An 18,649-nucleotide genomic window follows, 5' to 3' on the forward strand; every position below is an offset into this window, starting at 1 on the left:
CCACTATTCTCACATGCAAATGAGATTTGTGAATTTTTCATTGTTACCAAAGGTTAGCTGCAGGTTCACCACTACCGGTGAAGAGATGCAAATTTCTGGCAAACATCTACGGCGAGCAGCAAGCATATTTGCATGTGAAAATAATGAGTAGCTGATTAGCGGGAAGTTTGCCAGTACCTTAGATTTTTTGTATGGCCAGTCCACGTTATATCAGAATCAGAATGAGCTTTATTGCCAAGTATGCTTACACAAACAAGGAATTTGTCATGGTGACATATGGTTGCATTCTCTTTGCACTGGAAGCTTCTATACATACATACAAACATATACATTTAAACATATATACATATAGTGACACAAAAATAAGATATAACAGATAAATAAAAAGAGAAATATACAATAGAGCAATAATGCTGTTTGAATATTTTATATACAGATATACAGTTATGTGCAGGTGTATGCAATGTATTTCAACTTCATTGTTTCAAAATCGTGTTTAATAGCATTCGTGTATTGCATTACTAAGTAATTAATTACTGTAATTAAATGACTTTTTCATTGAAAAAAGTAAAGTAAGGATAACTTTTAATTTTTCATTAATTGAATACAGTTACTTCTGATGTAATTGTGTTAAATGCTGTATGGACTCTAGAACAATTATATAAAACAATAGTGAATTTAAAATCGGAATTTAACTTCTAATGTTAAAATGTATGTTTTGTAATTTAATGCAGCCCCTTTAAATTCTCTGGCCAGTTCATGAATTATTTATTTGATTTTATATGATTTATTTGAAAGAATTAAAAGAACAGTTTCACGTCTATCCTTGTATTTTTCATCTGGTCGAGGTTGATCAGGGTTTTAGAAAGTAATTAGTAATTAGTTATAAGTAATGTGATTACTTTTCAGAAAGAGTAATTAGTGCAGTAATCTAATTACACTGTAGAACATCTAATTAGTAGTTAGTAATTCATTACTTTTTTAGAGTAACTTACCCAACATTGGTGAACAACTACACTACCAGTGATCATGATGACAAAGATCCACCAATTATAGAACTACGGTCAACAAAGCCCACCAAACGAGTCCGACAGTGACCACCCACTCCCATGATGCCCTTTGAAAGATGCAATCGACTCAGTCTCCCTTCACCCTCAGATTAATATATTTGTATATATCGAAATATTTCACAATAAGCATAAATGATATTGTTTCTATACTTATAATCAACAATGTTGAATCAACAGTTTTATATATTTCCATTGTTTTTAATTTGATTATGTTATTGGCGATGCTTCATGGGATTGTTGTACATTACCTTATGACACATTCCCATATACATATACCAATGTTACCAGAGCCTGCCAGATTCAGCTCTGGTCCTTCTTGATGTCCTACTCCAACCGCTGTGCGTCACTGAGTGATGACTACTAACTGTAGGCTATGCCGGCCATTCATGACTTCAGTGTACTATCATGGACTTCACAGAGGATAAACTGCTGCCAACTGCAACCGTAAAACATGGGATACTTCACTGGCCACTGCGAACCATTCTCGTTCACCTACATACACTAACTAATATTTTTCGTTCGCTGACGTCTCTCCCTTTCGAAGACAATGAGCTCTACTGCTTTTCATGCCCAAAAAGACTGACTTCAGCGTGAGCCAATAGCATGTGAGTGCGGGCTATTAAGGAGAATATCATTGGCTTCACCCACTGAACGAACACGCCCCTTCACTGAACTAGTCAGTCATTTGAGTCTGAATGACATGAGACATCGTTCGTGAACGAACTGAATGGTAAACTCGTTCGCAAATGACTCGTGAACGAAGATCTACTGAACAAGATGTAGGCTTGTCGTTTGCTCAGTTCAGCATGTGAGTCAGTGATGTTCAACAAGGAGAGAAAGGGTTTATAGTTATACACAAAACATGATCCCCAATTTATGAATGTGTAAAAATGACTGAAGACCATACAGTTAAAATAACATGAATTACAGATGAAAATGTTGTGCTTTGATGCATAGTGTACATGTTTAGGCTTTTCTTTAACTTCACAGCAGAAGGGAAGGAGAACAGAGGGAAGCGGGTTTTCCAGGCTCAGGTAAGACTTTTAATCGGCCACTTCAGTGCTTTACAACTTCATAAACACATCAGCTTCACAGGCACGTAGTCACTTAAACACATCAGCTTCACAAACACAACAGATTAAACGCAACAGCTTAAGGAGCACCGTGGCCTTCCTTGTGCCAGACTCTCTCTCTCTCCCCACTGCTGGTGGAGTGACTGCTTATATGCCACTCTCCCCATGCTTACTGGAATCAGAGACAGGTGTTAAACATAATCTAGCTCAGATGCAAGCGCCCTTACCGCTTTCTCTCCGGACGGACGCTTGACCACGCCCCCGCTACCACACTTTTTCTTTGTTTTGGTGAAAATTAAGCACAGCATTAGACAAACTATAGGGAAAATAAGACATGCCATTTGTGGTGAAAACGGTTATGGTGTTTAAACTCAATTAAGTGTCTTCATACATTTGTAAACATGCAAATTTCATTTGTCTTCCTTTGTGTTGCTTTTAAAGACTGACTTTAGCATGAGCCAATAACAATAGCGAGCTGTGAAGGAGTATATCATTGATTGGACCCACTGAACGAATACACCCCTCACTGAACTAGTCGGTCTTTTAGTTTGTGTCGTGAACGAACTGAATGTACTGGTAAACTCATTTGCAACCAACATGAACGAATCACTCATCATGAATGATGATCTGCTGACCGAGAGGAGGATCTGCATGTCATTCGTTCATATCCTCAATCTCGTTCAACAATAAAAGGGGCTGGATAAATTGTGAATAAAAGTGAGTGATGACCACACATTACAATGACATACGGACGTTATTGAAACTCATGATTATTATTAATTTAGTATTGCTGTCCTTTTTTTATTAGCTTGATTAAAAAAGTCATGCTTAGCAGTTCACAGTATGATAGATATGTTTTGTTGTCATTTGTGGGGAAAGACTAATGATGCTTTAACAACCTGCAGTGCTGAAGGATAATTAGACTTGTTGATTGCTTTAGATTCAATGCAATTTCTTAAAAAAAAGCGTAAAAAAAAAAAGCGTAACTTGAAGATCTGGTCAGTGAACGAATCAATGAACGAATCTGAACGAATCATTTGGTGAATGGAATCAAAAGAATCGAGTCACTAAAATGAATCAAAATCACCACCACTATTGTGAAGTAAGGAGTGGAAAGGAAAGTATATTGCAGCTGCAATAGTTTTGTCTTTCTTTCTGTTCCCCTTAAATCATCTCTCCCAGACACCCACTTATTCATGCATGTCTCTCTTGGTCCCCTGCTCAATTATGCTTTTGTCTTGGCCACCAAAAGAATTTTGTTCCTCTCCTCCCTCTCTTTATTTTAGAAGGTCAAAGTTTGCTATTGGGTGAAGTGTGCAAACTCATCATGTGGCCTTGTTAGACATGTGCATGTGGATGTGATGGACAGACACAAGGTTTATTGCATTGCACCCTTGGTTCCATTCCTCATTACCTTTGTTCCTCAAGAAATATTGCCTCTTTGAAACAGTTCTTTCATTTGTTGGAATGTTTACTATACCACGTGATTAGGTGGATGAATAAAATGATCCTGCTGTCTTCTTTGAATTCCACATTCACGTCCATTAAGAAATTGGAACTTTGTAGTTTCAGGGCTTACCATATTCCTACTATAGGGACAGCTACCAAGAGCAACGTGGGGTTCAGTGCCTTCCTCATAGGCACAGTGGTGCCTGTTACCCAGCAACTCTCCAGTTCATTGGTTACCCCTTCTAGGGATTAACCCTAAAAGCTTTGGGTGGTTAGATGCACAGATCTTCAATTTAAACCCTACCATCACCTGTTGCACTATTCCCTCCCCTGACGTTAGTTTATTGTTAAATAACCAATGGTTTAACCATTGCGTGTAGTTCTTGTCTAATTGTCTGACCATAACCTTATCAGGTGTGTCGTAATAAAGCATCCAAAAATTCTAAAATAGTTATCCAACATACTGTAGCCTCATGACAACTCGTAATAATTTGCAAGTGACAGCAATTTGTAAGATATTGTATGACTTGGTTCGTACAAAAAGGTACAACTTTTAGACCAATCAATCAACAAAAAGGATTTCAAATCAGGTCAGTCTCATGAAGAAAACATTGCCGTAGCTCCTTTTTTCTGCATCATCAATATGTCATTGTCATGCTGTTCTTACCTTAGTTCAGATGATTCCGTCACAGGCTCTGCAATCTTAAGATTTATTATGCATGTTTACCACAATATGTTTCATTATACTTATAAATATGAGTTTAGTTACATTATACTATCATTTTGATATTTTAGATCCCCTGACCCAACCCCACCCCTTAAACTAACCACATATCAACATAATAAAACATGAAACAGGCAGGTAAATTTATTCACAATATTTTTTCATCACATTACAGTACGTATATTTTTGAACATTTAACCCTACACCTATGCCTGAACCTAACCAATAATATAACAACAATATAACAAACCAATAATATAAAAGACATAACAAGCAGATACAAGTACAGTCACAATAAAAAAAATGTAAAAAAATAAATAAAAAAATAGCACCATAAAAGTATTCCAAAGGACTCGTACTGCTTTTGAAGTCTTCTGAAAGCATACGACAGCTCCATGTGAGTAACAGCATACAATTGAAGGTTTTAAATGCTCTCCTCAAAGGCAGTTGCATCTCATTTTAAAATATTCATCCAAACATTAGAATGTCGCAGTCAGTCTATTTCTCAAACTAGAGACTCTGATGTACTTATCCTCTTGTTTAGTTGTACATCTGGCCTTCCACATCTCATTCTGTCCTTGTTAGAGCCAGTTGTCCTTCGTCTTTGAAGACTGTATTGTACACATTTGTATGAAATCTTCAAGCATCGTATAGTCTTCATTCCTCAAAACAATGATTGACTGATGAGTTTCTAGAAAAAGCTGTTTCTTTTTTGCCATTTTTGACCTAATATTGACCTTAAGACATGCCAGTCTATTGCATAATGTGGCAACTCAAAAACAAACACAGACAATGTTAAGCTTCATTTAACGAACCAAATAGCTTTCAACTGTGTTTGATATAATGGCAAGTGATTTTCTAGAACCAAATTAGCAATTTAGCATGATTACTCAAGGATAAGGTGTCGGAGTGATGGCTGCTGGAAATGGGGCCTGTCTAGATTTGATCAAAAATTACTTTTTTGAAATAGTGATGGTGCTGTTTTTTACATCATTAATGTCCTGATTATACTTTGTGATCAGTCGAATGCCACTTTGATGAATTAATGTACGAATTTCCTTCCGAAACAGCAAAATATGTACATTATTCCAAACCTTTGGCCACCAGTGTACTTTGTGCAGTATGTCCAGATTGGCTAGCATGGATTGTGATGCGCCTGCTGGTATATGTTGGAGTGCCGGTATTTGTCACGGGCAATATGCGCCCGTGATCCCCGGTGGGCGATCTCAGGACGTCATAGCACTATTGTGGGTGTTGATCTATCTCTCTTGGGCCCCGCTCAGTGGCTGGGCCCCTGAAAGCTGTCCCCTTTTTACCCCCTTATGGGCGGGCCTTTGTCCCGCTGTATATATGTGTGATAACACGCGTGAAAGAAGGTGGAGCATGAAGCACTAGCTGCCAATTAAAATTTTTGTGATTTTAAAAAAGCTCAGAGACAGTTTACTCATAGCGTTTACTCAATCCCATAGCGACATCTACTCACAGCATCTCATTCCCTCCTTTCAGGGAACCAAGGTTACAGTCATAACCTTACCATTTTCTGGGGATCTCTTACTTTAAGTGACTGATAAATTAAGAAAGCAGAAGAACAGTTTTAAATCTTTTTCTCACTGAAGCTGCTGATAAACATGCTTTTTAAAGTAAGCCTTATACAGTCCATTTATTTACATGGTGCCTGTGTTCTCATTCTGACCATCTATGACAGGGTATCGAGGAGAAATGAAAGAGTAAGTGATTTAGTCTGTCACCCTTCCTGCATTCTTTATCCGTGAGTATGACAGACCTCCAACAGAAGAGGGCGACCTGTCAAGAAAAACAGTTGGTATGTGTGACAACTCCTACCAAAATTGAGTTGTTTCATGTTGGCTAGTGGGAGAAACTGTGAACTGCAGTGTGTCTTTGAAACTGAAATTAATATATGATAGATTATATAACTGAGATTAAATCACATTTGCACTAATAAGAAATGAATTAGCAAGGAACAAACAAACTGCAGATACACTGAAAGAAAGACCGTGCAGTTGCATCAGATTAACCAGTGTTCCTGGCAGGCCTTGATTGTGCTCAAGGTAAGAGATGAGGATGGCATTTGTGCAGTGACCTTGCTTTCCCATCTGGCGAAAGTGAGAGTGAATACAGGAACTGAGTGTTAAGTTATGCATGGAGGCATAAAAGTTACTGCTTTCAGCTATTGATCACAGAGTGCATTGAAATTAAGCTGTGTGTTTTAAATAAAAATTCTTCAGTGTCGCTGATACTCTTTGATTAGAGCAAAGCCGCTAGTTTATATCAAGGTAAATACGTTTTCAAATATATAAAGCCACTTGTTACCAAATATACTGTGGTGACCAAAAGTCTGAGACCACATTGAAATTGACATTTATTTTATTATTATTATTATTATTTTTACCTGGAAATAAAGAGAAAGTTTTGGTATTTTGAAAAATGCTAAACAAAGAAAAGTTATCAAGTGAAATTATGAAAAACATAAATTATGCTGTATCTGTAGGCCACTAATCAAATTGAACAAATTTGTGACATCGACCATGTTAACTCCAATGAGGCACACAAGGTGCTCTTTAGAACATTCTCAGATCTTACTGAGATAACATGGATCATCAGGTTTTGTAAAAACACATGGAGTGCGTTGCGTCAATAAAGCTAAAGGTGGACATGATAAGAAACTCTGAAATTAATGTTCAATTTTCAATTCAACTTCTCATTCAAATTGTTATGCTGATCATATAATTTGTAATTAAAAGTGTAGTATTAAATCAGAAAAATGCAAAATAGAAGCATTTTCACTAGTGGTGACCTTGGAACCCACAAATTTATGGAGCCCAGGCTCCCCTTACCCTGGGTACAGAATGTGTACTCTACACCATAGAGGACCTTATATGGCACTATGATCCTGGTTGTCCCCTCTAACGACAACCATGATATTAAGAGAAAAAAGAGGTTCAGATGATGATAATGTTCGGAATTGCATAGAACCATACTACTCTTAAGGCGCCAATAGACTTCTAGGGAAATCTAAGAAAGAATGGGTGTGAGGTAATTTTCAAAAAATCTGGCCAAATAGTAGGTGTTTCTGAGTATGTTGCGGTGGTTCGAAACAGTTTGTCAGTGCAAACTTTTAGGAAACTTCGTACCAGCTGTTCAACACCATCTTACTTCCACTGGTCAATGTAATCAGTGGATGTGACCCAGTGCTCCATCTACTTTGACGGCAAAACATTTTCCAAGTTCCTTTCATCAATCAGTCGAGATCAGTCAACACTGAACACAATGGAGTGCTGAGTTGCCAAGCTGGTGCAAACTTTCAAATGCACGTGATGTGTTGCTGCAAGCTTTAGTGCGATAGCCAAACTCAGTTTAACTCTTATATTTCAAATAATGTACATATTTACACAGCGTGGGTGATGGTAAAGCATTAAAATCACATTTGTAATGTGCTGTCTTCACAAGAGTTTCCCTAGTTGCCACATTCACCAATAATTACAACTGTTTTTCAGACCAGTGTTGCATTTAGGTAACCCTGTTCCCTTCCACTACGTAGGCAAACAGTGAACGCTAAGTGCATGAAGTGTCCAACATTCCACACTTTTCTTGTGTTTTCAGTTGAAGAAGTTCATCATCTGGGTACTCGTAATACTCTTCTTTTCACTGCATTTTGAGTATGAATACACTACTTGAACTACTAACACTTCAAATGGCGTAAAATAGTGCAGAAGTATGCCATATGGGAAGCAGCTTTTGTCTACAGTCTGCAAGCCATTTAAATGTCTGCCACCCTTTTATACACCCATCTTTGCAGTAGTATCAATGTCTTTCTTAAAACAAGTATAGAAGTTATATTTTAAACAAACATAAAAACCTTTTTCATGATCTTATGTATGTGGATTCTTTTCACAAAGTTAATCATAAAAAAGTAGTGATAACCAGTGCATATTATGGCCATGTTAGCAATTGTGCCATGAATGCAGAATGTAAACATGACAAATGACACATTATCTACTGCATATACAGTAGTGGTCGACCAATATGGGTTTTTTAATGGCTGATGACGATATCCACAAAGCAGGGTGGCCGATAGGCCGATACAGTGCCGATATATCACACAATTTAATATAGTAAATAACATAAAGATAAAATTTCTAAAAAAACTTTAATGTGGATTTAATGCACAGAATGAGGTATGTAGTTAGTGATAACACATTTTAATGTCACGCTTATAAATGTATTACATGTAGTCTGTTGACAGGACAGCATGCGTCTCATTTTTAGATGCTCCTTCTAAAGGTCAGCCCCAGCGGCGTGGGCATTGTCTGAATGTTCGCAAACAGTATACTACTGCTCGACTTTTTTTTACTTTTTTTCTAGCAATGAAAAAAAACAAACCAAAAAAAAGAACTAAACAAATAAAAGAACTTTGCCATGAGTTTATCAGAGCCTTTATGATTTCTGTAGTATTTAGTATTTATTGTGGATGTTGTATACAGTTTCAGTATGCACAGAATACTTGATGACCCTGATGAAAGAAGTAACATCAACCGCTATTTTAAACATTTCTCCTTTTCTTAAGTCATTGTTTAATTGGACAACCAAACTTTAGGACATTACACAAAACTGGATGAAATGCAAAATTACTGTTGTCATTTACACATAATGTATTTATACAGATAAATGGACTCCATTTGCAAAATTAAACATTCAACATGGTGAGGTCATGTGACAACAATATAGCATGTTACTATTTGAAACATATATTGTTGCATAGTGCATATTTCAGATACTATTTTCAAAAAGTAGTAGGCAGTAAACAACATATACTGTGCAGTATTCCATTCTGAACATCCAGACAAGGAAGACCTTTTGAAATAAAGTCAGTTTGTAGGTACACTCGAAAAATTTCAAGTCCAATCAGTGTATCTTTTTCTTGGGTACAAGCCAATGAGTGCAATCTAGTTTCTGATGTTGGGCCAGCTCTTAACTGCAGCTGCCATTTCATTTAAAAGTTGCAGGGGCTGGGTGGGGTCCAAGATATGGAGATATTAGCCCAGTGTTTACGTTCATTCCCAGACACACAGAGAGAAACAGTGAGAGAGAGAGAGCGAGAGCAGCTTAAATCTGTTGCATAACCATATCCAGGCTTAAGTCATGTAAAACATATGTTTTCAGTCAGCTGTGAGATTCAATGTCAAGCTGTGCCAGTTCCTTTATGTGGGAACCTATTGATCAGGATCTCATAAAATAATTTTCATTATGCTCTTAAAAATAAAGGTTCCAATTAGAAACAAAAAAGGGTTTGCCTGATACAACAGGAGAACCTTTTAAAGTTTCATAAGGACACTTTTATTCTCTTGTTCTTTTAAAAATGCTATGCAGGCCTACTGGCAGGGTTGCCAACTGTCCCGTATTAGCTGGGACATCCTGTATTTTGGCTGAAATTAGGACGACGTGTTGGGAACACTTCTTGTCATATGTTTCAGTAGCGAAAAGCTTGAGGTGGTGCCACCCCCCAACATCCTCCCACACGTTAGATGGTGAACACTCGAGGGATCCCCCACATCCCGAATTGAAGTGCTTAAAATGCTCAATCATCCCGTATTTGTGTGGCGAAAAGTTGGCAAACCTATTACTGGTGCTTTAAAGCTTGGTTTAAAGTGGTTCACAACTGGTTTTGCTTCGGGACCCAGATTTTACATTAGACACCAAGTGGCAATCCAGCAATTGTTTATCATACACATAGTAAGCAAAAATGTACCAGAACTGCATAGTGCCAAACATATGCAGAATTATTCATATGGCATTGACCGAATAGGAAAATTAACAGTTTTGGTTTCGTAATGTTTCTTGAATTTCGATGCTTTCATGCCTTTAGCAGCCAATAAGTTAAAATTGCAAGAAATATTGATCCTTAGAACCAATGAAGAACCTTTGTTTTTATTTTGAACTTTTCATTTTAGTTAATGAAAAGGGTATTAACGCTCATCCCACTTGATGCTTACTGTACCTATGTTATGACAGCCTCACCCCACACAGCGGAAAGAGTTCGAGAGGGCGTATGAGAGCGAAGGGGCGGGGGAAAGCGAGAGAGAGAGAGAATATACATGCTGATCTATATCTACCTCCCACTGACATCTTTCTATGTTGCAATACTCAAAGCAGAGGACTTGCTGGTCATTTGGCAGTGCCACATCAACCCATCATGCGCGCCGTCTTCTTCTGAAAACGTTCAGCGATCGGGTCAGTCTCTCTTTTCAGCATTTGTACATGTCAAAATGCGTCTGCCAATAGATTGATGCTTTTAACTAGAATCGATCATGTTTGTTTCAGGCGTGAGGGATGGCTTAGTCCCGTGCGGAGCGCCGATGCTGCACGATGAGTGTAGCGCTGCAAGATTTACGAAACAACGTGAGTCGCACTGATGCCTTTTTATAACATGAACCACATTTGCTACCCATTTCAGTGGCTAAACATATTGTGATCTGTGTGGGACTGCCTGTTCTGCTTTAAATGGATTCCTGGCACGTCAAAAAAAAAAAAAAAAAAAACAGGGAAAAGCTTAGTTGTAAGGAAATAATTCTGCAGATTTCAGGATAAACTACACCAATGCTCACTGCGCGCTTGTTTTTCCTGTTTAGCCTACTGGTTGCGCGTCTGTCTCGTGTTTCACGAGGATTGATGCAGCGTTACTCAAGACATTTGTTTACGCAAATATATCACGGCTGTTGTTATTTCTACGGTCTGCGTTTCCGTGAGCACTAAGCAGCTTTTTTAGAGAACTCTACTAGAAAAATAAACAGTCCATCATCAAATTGTGCGCTGAGCTTCACTGTGTCATTACGCTCGAACGAAGCCGAATCATTATCGGTGTCTTTTCCCGAAACAATTTATTGTGCCTTAAACATGCTTAGGTTGACACACGACATACAGAACCCGTTCGGGATAGCTTTCTGTAGAAGCCTTCGCCAGTCCTATTTCCAACGCAAGACAAACTGTTTTTTTTTTTTTTTAATTTTTTAAAAATTTCTTTATTTGACTCTTTGTTCGCGACATGTCGCGCGATTATTTACAGGGAGTGGCTTCGAGAGCATCTTGAGTGGCAAAACGGTTTATGTACTGGCGTACGTTTCCATAGCAACTAGAGCGCTGGTGGGTGCGCGAGGAGAGTACTACTGTAACAGGTACTGCACATCATCCTGCCGCAAGCGCATCTTTAAAACCACATATCGCTGTGAAACGTGCGATGTTTTTTTAACACTATTTGTTTGGGGATTTTCCATTAGAGCATATATATATATACATATATATATATATATATATATATATATATATATATATATATATATATATATATACAGTGCATCCGGAAAGTATTCACAGCGCTTCAATTTTTCCACATTTTGTTATGTTACCGCCTTATTCCAAAATGGATTAAATTCATTATTTTCCTCAAAATTCTACAAACAATACCCCATAATGACAACGTGAAAGAAGTTTGTTTGAAATCTTTGCAAATTTATTAAAAATAAAAAACGAAAAAAAAAAAAGAAAAGAAAAAAAAATACTTTGTTGAAGCACCTTTGGCACCAATTACAGCCTCAAGTCTTTTTGAGTATGATGCTACAAGCTTGGCACACCTATTTTTGGGCAGTTTCTCCCGTTCTTCTTTGCAGGACCTCTCAAGCTCCATCAGGTTGGATGGGGAGCGTTGGTGCACAGCCATTTTCAGATCTCTCCGGAGATGTTCAATCGGATTCAAGTCTGGGCTCTGGCTGGGCCACTCAAGGACATTCACAGAGTTGTCCCGGAGCCACTCCTTTGTTATCTTGGCGGTGTGCTTAGGGTCGTTGTCCTGTTGGAAGATGAACCTTCGCCCCAGTCTGAGGTCCAGAGCGCTCTGGAGCAGGTTTTCATCAAGGATGTCTCTGTACATTGCTGCATTCATCTTTCCCTCGGTCCTGAATAGTCTCCCAGTTCCTGCCTCTGAAAAACATCCCCACAGCATGATGCTGCCACCACCATGCTTCACTGTAGGGATGGTATTGGCCAGGTGATGAGCGGTGCCTGGTTTCCTCCAGACATGACGCTTGCCATTCAGGCCAAAGAGTTCAATCTTTGTTTCATCAGACCAGAGAATTTTGTTTCTCATGGTCTGAGAGTCCTTCAGGTGCCTTTTGGTGAACTCCAGGTGGGCTGTCATGTACCTTTTACTGAGGAGTGGCTTCCGTCTGGCCACTCTACCATACAGGCCTGATTGGTGGAGTGCTGCAGAGATGGTTGTTCTTCTGGAAGTTTCTCCTCTCTCCACAGAGAAATGCTGGCGCTCTGTCAGAGTGACCATCGGATTCTTGGTCACCTCCCTGACTAAGGCCCTTCTCCCCTGATTGCTCAGTTTGGCCAGGCGTCCAGCTCTAGGAAGAGTCCTGGTGGTTCCAAACTTCTTCCATTTACGGATGATGGAGGCCACTGTGCTCATTGGGACCTTCAATGCTGCAGAAATTTTTCTGTACCCTTCCCCAGATCTGTGCCTCGATACAATCCTGTCTCGGAGGTCTACAGACAATTCTTTGGACTTCATGACTTGGTTTGTGCTCTGATATGCACTGTTAACTGTGGGACCTTATATAGACAGGTGTGTGCTTTTCCAAATCATGTCCAATCAACTGAATTTACCACAGGTGGACTCCAATCAAGTTGTAGAAACATCTCAAGGATGATCAGTGGAAACAGGATACACCTAAGCTCAATTTTGAGTGTCATGGCAAAGGCTGTGAATACTTATGTACATGTGATTTTTATTTTTTTCCCCCCGTTTTTTATTTTTAATAAATTTGCAAAGATTTCAAACAAACTTCTTTCACGTTGTCATTATGGGGTATTGTTTGTAGAATTTTGAGGAAAATAATGAATTTAATCCATTTTGGAATAAGGCTGTAACATAACAAAATGTGGAAAAAGTGAAGCGCTGTGAATACTTTCCGGACGCACTGTATATATATATATACACACACACACACACACACCGATCAGCCACAACATTAAAACCACCTGCCTAATATTGTGTAGGTCCCCCTGCTGCCGCCAAAACAGCGCCAATCCACATCTCAGAACAGCATTCTGAGATGATATTCTCCTCATCACAATTGTACAGAGCGGTTATGTGAGATACCGTAGACTTTGTCAGCTTGAACCAGTCTGGCCATTCTCCGTTGACCTCTTATCAACAAGGCATTTCCATCCACAGAACTGGCGCTCACTGGATGTTTTTTTTTTTGGCACCATTCGGAGTAAATTCTAGAGACTGTTGTGCGAGAAAATCCCAAGAGATTAGCAGTTACAGAAATACTCAAACCAGCCCGTCAGCACCAACAATCATCCATGCGATTATCTAATCAGCCAATCGTGTGGCAGCAGTGCAGTGCATAAAATAATGCAGTTACGGGTCAGGAGCTTCAGTTAATGTTCACATCAACCATCAGAATGGGGAAAAAATGTGATCTCAGTGATTTGGACAGTGGCATGATTGTTGGTGCCAGATGGGCTAGTTTGAATATTTCTGTAACTGCTGATCTCCTGGGATTATCACACACAACAGTTTCTAAAATGTATTCCGAATGGTGCCAAAAACAAAAAACATCCAGTGAGCGGCAGTTCTGTGGATGGAAACGCATTGTTGATGAGAGAGGTCAACAGAGAATGGCCACAACAAGTGATGTCTTTCATAAAATCAATGGACTGAGGAAACGTGTTCCAAGTCTATCTTGGTCGCTAGCGGCCTGATGAGAGAGGTCCACAGAGAATGGCCAGACTGGTTCAGAAATTGGTACTGTTATTTACCAAAGTGGCATTCAACTGATCACAATGTATAGTCAGGACATTAATAATGTGAAAAATTACGATTACAATTTGAAAAAAAAAATTCTGAACTTAAACTACTTCAAAGAGTTCTCATCAAAAAATCCTCCACATGCAGCAATGACAGCTTTGCAGATCCAGCTGTCAGCTGTCCAGATACTCAGGTGACATTTCACCCCATGCTTCCTGTAGCACTTGCCATAGATGTGGCAGTCTTGTCGGGAACTTCTCACACACCATACAGTCTAGCTGATCCCACAAAAGCTCAATGGGGTTATGATCCATAACACTCTTTTCCAATTATCTGTTGTCCAATGTCTGTGTTTCTTTGCCCACTCTAACCTTTTCTTTTTGTTTTTCTGTTTCAAAAGTGGCTTTTTCTTTGCAATTCTTCCCATAAGGCCTGCACCCCTGAGTCTTCTCTTTACTGTTGCACATGAAACTGGTGTTGAGTGGGTAGAATTCAATGAAGCTGTCAGCTGAGGATATGTGAGGTGTGTATTTCTCCAGCTAGAGACTCTGATGTACTTATCCTCTTGTTTAGTTGTTCATCTGGCCTTCCACATCTCTTTCTGTCCTTGTTAGATCCAGTTGTCCTTTGTCTTTAAAGATTGAAGTGTACACCTTTGTATGGAATCTTCATTTTTTGGGGCAATTTCAAGCATGTTATAGCCTTCATTCCTCAAAACAATGATTGACTGACGAGTTTCTAGAGAAAGCTCTTTCTTTTTTGCCATTTTTGACCTAATATTGACCTTTAGACATGCCAGTCTATTGCATACTGTGGCAACTCAAAAACAAACACAAAGACAATAATAAGCTTCATTTAATGAGCCAAACAGCTTTCAACTGTGTTTGATATAATGGCAAGTGATTTTCTAGTACCAAATTAGCAATTTAGCATGATTACTCAAGGATAAGGTGTTGGAGTGATGGCTGCTGGAAATTTGATAAAACATGACTTTTTTTCAAATAGTGATGGTGCTGTTTTTTGTATCAGTAATGTCCTGACTATACTTTGTGATCAGTCGAATGCCACTTTGGTGAATTAAAGTACCAATTTCCTTCCGAAACAGCAAAATCTGTACATTATTCCGGACTTTGGCCGCCAGTGTGTGTGTGTGTGTGTGTGTGTGTGTGTGTGTGTGTGTGTATATATATATATATATATATATATATATATATATATATATATATATATATATATATATTTATATTATTATTATTTTTAAAGTGACATTTTCCCGTGCTTCTTTTGATTAATGTGCTAAATAATTTAACGACCTTTTAGTTACATTTGCTAATTAACTTTGAGACATAAAAGGATCGAAATGTTGACATTTTGGAAGAAAAATGTACATTTTATAAAGAAAATGTAAGTGGTGTTTGCCTGTGCAAAAATCGGCAGCACGATGCTGGGGTGTTGGGTGGTTGCCAGGGAGCTGCTTTCTTGTTGCTAAGGTGTTCTTTGTGGTTGCTAGGTAGTTGCTAAGGTGTTTTGTGTCATTGCTAGGTTTCCGCTTATTGGCTCAAATCAAAAGAGCCCACCCCCAAGTCTCTGTGATATTCTGGTCTCTATTGTATTCTCGCCTTGGCAAGCACCGCTCATAAGGAGTAAAGTTTCGTCCCAAATGGAACACTTAGTTTCGCTAGCTGCTACATTCTCCATTATTTACAATTGTTTTGTCAGACCAGCAATACAGCCAGGTAACCTGCCCATTCCACTTTGTATGGCAACTGCGAGCATTGAGTGCATGAAGTTTCCAACATGGGGACACACCTTATTTCTTTTTTGCACACTTAATTTACTCCGAGCAGCTATGAGCACGCTTATGTGAACGTGCACTTTGTTTCATGCATTTACAAGTAGTGCTCAGAGTTCACGATAGAGCTGCTCTAATTAGCCACCGTCCAATGTGCTGTAAATCAATTAGTGCTTGCAGAGCGAGAGCCATTTCCCCAATTTCGCTATCTTCATTAGCAAGATAATTTATATGCGGACTGAAGCATTTCGTACATGGTGTTCCAAGTTGTTGTACTAATGATATATGTATGTTCACCATAAAATGACATCACCACAGTTCTTGTGAAGTGAAGCAACTGCTCCAATACTACTGCCAAATACGCATTTTAGTGAATGTTTTGCCATTTTTGATAAAGCTTACAGATTGAGAAAATAATTTGAAACCGAAATACAGTTTTCCAGTAGCAACTGAGTGCAAACTAGGGCTGTAATCACCATAGACATTAAGTCATTGAGTTAATGACTGATTCTTAAGCTTTTATACTTGGTCCCCTTACCCTGCACCCTTGGTGCAAACAGTTGCTGAACAGGATTGCAACCATTATACTGTAGGTCCTGATATGCCTTCACCCTCCATCGGCCCTGAGATTTCAGAGAGGGTGCTTGCAAACTAGATAAAGCACAGAATGAGCATTGAAAAAGGAGTGATCCCTTTTAACCTTGTGGAAAGTGTCAGGTCAACGAATTTAATTTCTGAAAGCACAACTGAACCCACATTTCTGAAATTCATATTGGTCAATGTATGCAGAGTGCATTGCAGTAAAAACGTTTAGTTGGCCGAGCGTTGCTTTCTCAAAACCTTAAATTGTTCTTCTACGTCCTTGTGACACACTATCGCTATTGAAATCAATGGATTAGCAGTTTTCTCTGATGTAGCATAAACTTTAAGCCCAAAGTATACTTCGGTTTTGATGCGAATGCTTAGCGTCTGCATACAGATGAATGCTAGCCTTTCAAATTATACTTCATTTGACTGTGCGCATATACACAGCGCTACGACTGCAGTGAGATACTGGATTATTTCACTTCAGGAGTTTAGACTCATAATAATGTCTTTATATTCCTTCAGACTAGAGGTCGTCCGATTGTGGATTTTGCCAATACAGATAACTAAGGTGATGGGAAAGCCTGAGAACCAATTAATCGGCCGATTGATTTTAAAAATCAATTCATAGAATGTCAGATTTGTTTTATTTTTCCATACTATGACGGGCACAGACAAAGAGTCCAAAATGAAGAAAACACCAGATGCAGTTTATTTTTCAAACAAAATCCAAATAATAAATACATACAAATGAAGATTTGGTGAATAACTCGGGACTTTTAAGAATAAACAAGCCCGAAATACACCAGGGACTCATATTTTGAAATGACAAAATTATGAAAAAATTATTATCAACTACTTGCATATATTTTTGCAGATAACGATAGTTCCAAAAAGCAACTATCAGAACCGATTAATTGGTAAAACCGATATATCGGTCAAACTCTACTTCAGACTCGAGTTATACAAATGCAGATATCTCCTGACCTCCTCATATACGTGCTCCACCTTCATCTCCTGTTGTTTAGTGGCGATTACATCATCTTCTACCGCTTGGTCATGATGGCTCAACTGTGAGTGTTACCACCTTGTGGTCCGTCTAATTACTGCAAATAATTCCAGGTGCATGTGCATTCTGAGCTTTTATAGTACGCACAGTTAGAAAAATAAAAATCTATCTGCGTGCGCTAAGTGCTCGAGCACTCTGGTGCTGATGACGAAATTTGAGTCACGCGTCCTGTACGAGCATCTGCGTCTGACCGAGGTAAACTTTGTGCTTTAGTGTGTAAGGGCGCTGATAGCTCAGTAAATCTATTCTGTTCTGTGGGGATCATCCAAATTTTGCAGTAGTAGCTAGCAATGCAATTGACCCTTCGCTAAGCTCCGCCTGCTACGGTTGTGCACTCTGACAAGCACTGTGTAACTCCCCATAGGAATGAATGGGAGATTGCCGTGAATGGCACGGTATTTGGCAATATATAATCATAAATGCAATAGATAATATTATTGCGTGGGCTGGAATGAAGAGTGACATTGTAAAGTGTCTTACAACACACTCATTTTGATGCAGTGAACTCTCTATTTACTATCACCTGTACTAAGACCTGAATCAATACTTAAATTAACTAGGTTGTTAGCTTGAATTTACCTTAGAGGAAATGTATGTGTCCTCACTTATGTTATACATGCTCATTTGGGAATGAGGAATGACACTTTAATCCATAGCATGCTCTTCTCAACATTTATTTAAATTATTATTATTAATTTTATTTTTATTTTTTTTAAACACTGCGTATATCCTCTCTAGGTAACTCATGTCACTGTTACAAGTGATCCAGCAACAACGTTATTTTTTTGTTTTGTTGATCATTTCAATAAAATCCCACTTAAAACTACTTAAACACACATTACTCCCATAGGCTCTCGTTGTAAAAAGGCAAAGCTTGTCAGAGTAATTGCAGCGGGGCAACAGTTGCTAAGACAGGATTGGTCAGAAACGCTTTTAAGGCAGGGCTTAGCGAAGGGTACATTTTCCTGGTTTTCCAGGTTTCACACATTTAAAAACAGTGCTGTTTTGTTTAGTCATTTTAGGAGCTTACCATGAACTTTTGGGAGAGCTTT

General features: G+C 38.7%; 1 protein-coding gene across 1 annotated transcript in view; it reads left to right on the forward strand.

Annotated features, from left to right (window-relative positions):
* The first annotated feature begins 10,418 nt into the window (after nt 1–10,418).
* Nucleotides 10,419–18,649, forward strand: part of LOC127430196 (endothelin-converting enzyme 2-like) — a 98,062-nt gene continuing 89,831 nt past the window's right edge. Inside the window, exons 1-2 of the mRNA XM_051679771.1 lie at nt 10,419–10,565; nt 10,656–10,733. Of these exons, the coding sequence (XP_051535731.1) occupies nt 10,701–10,733 (33 nt within the window). The 5' untranslated portion in view covers nt 10,419–10,565; nt 10,656–10,700. The remainder of the gene's footprint in view (nt 10,566–10,655; nt 10,734–18,649) is intronic.

This window comes from Myxocyprinus asiaticus, chromosome 39 (assembly GCF_019703515.2).
Source record: "Myxocyprinus asiaticus isolate MX2 ecotype Aquarium Trade chromosome 39, UBuf_Myxa_2, whole genome shotgun sequence".
Classification (NCBI taxonomy): Eukaryota; Metazoa; Chordata; class Actinopteri; order Cypriniformes; family Catostomidae; genus Myxocyprinus; species Myxocyprinus asiaticus.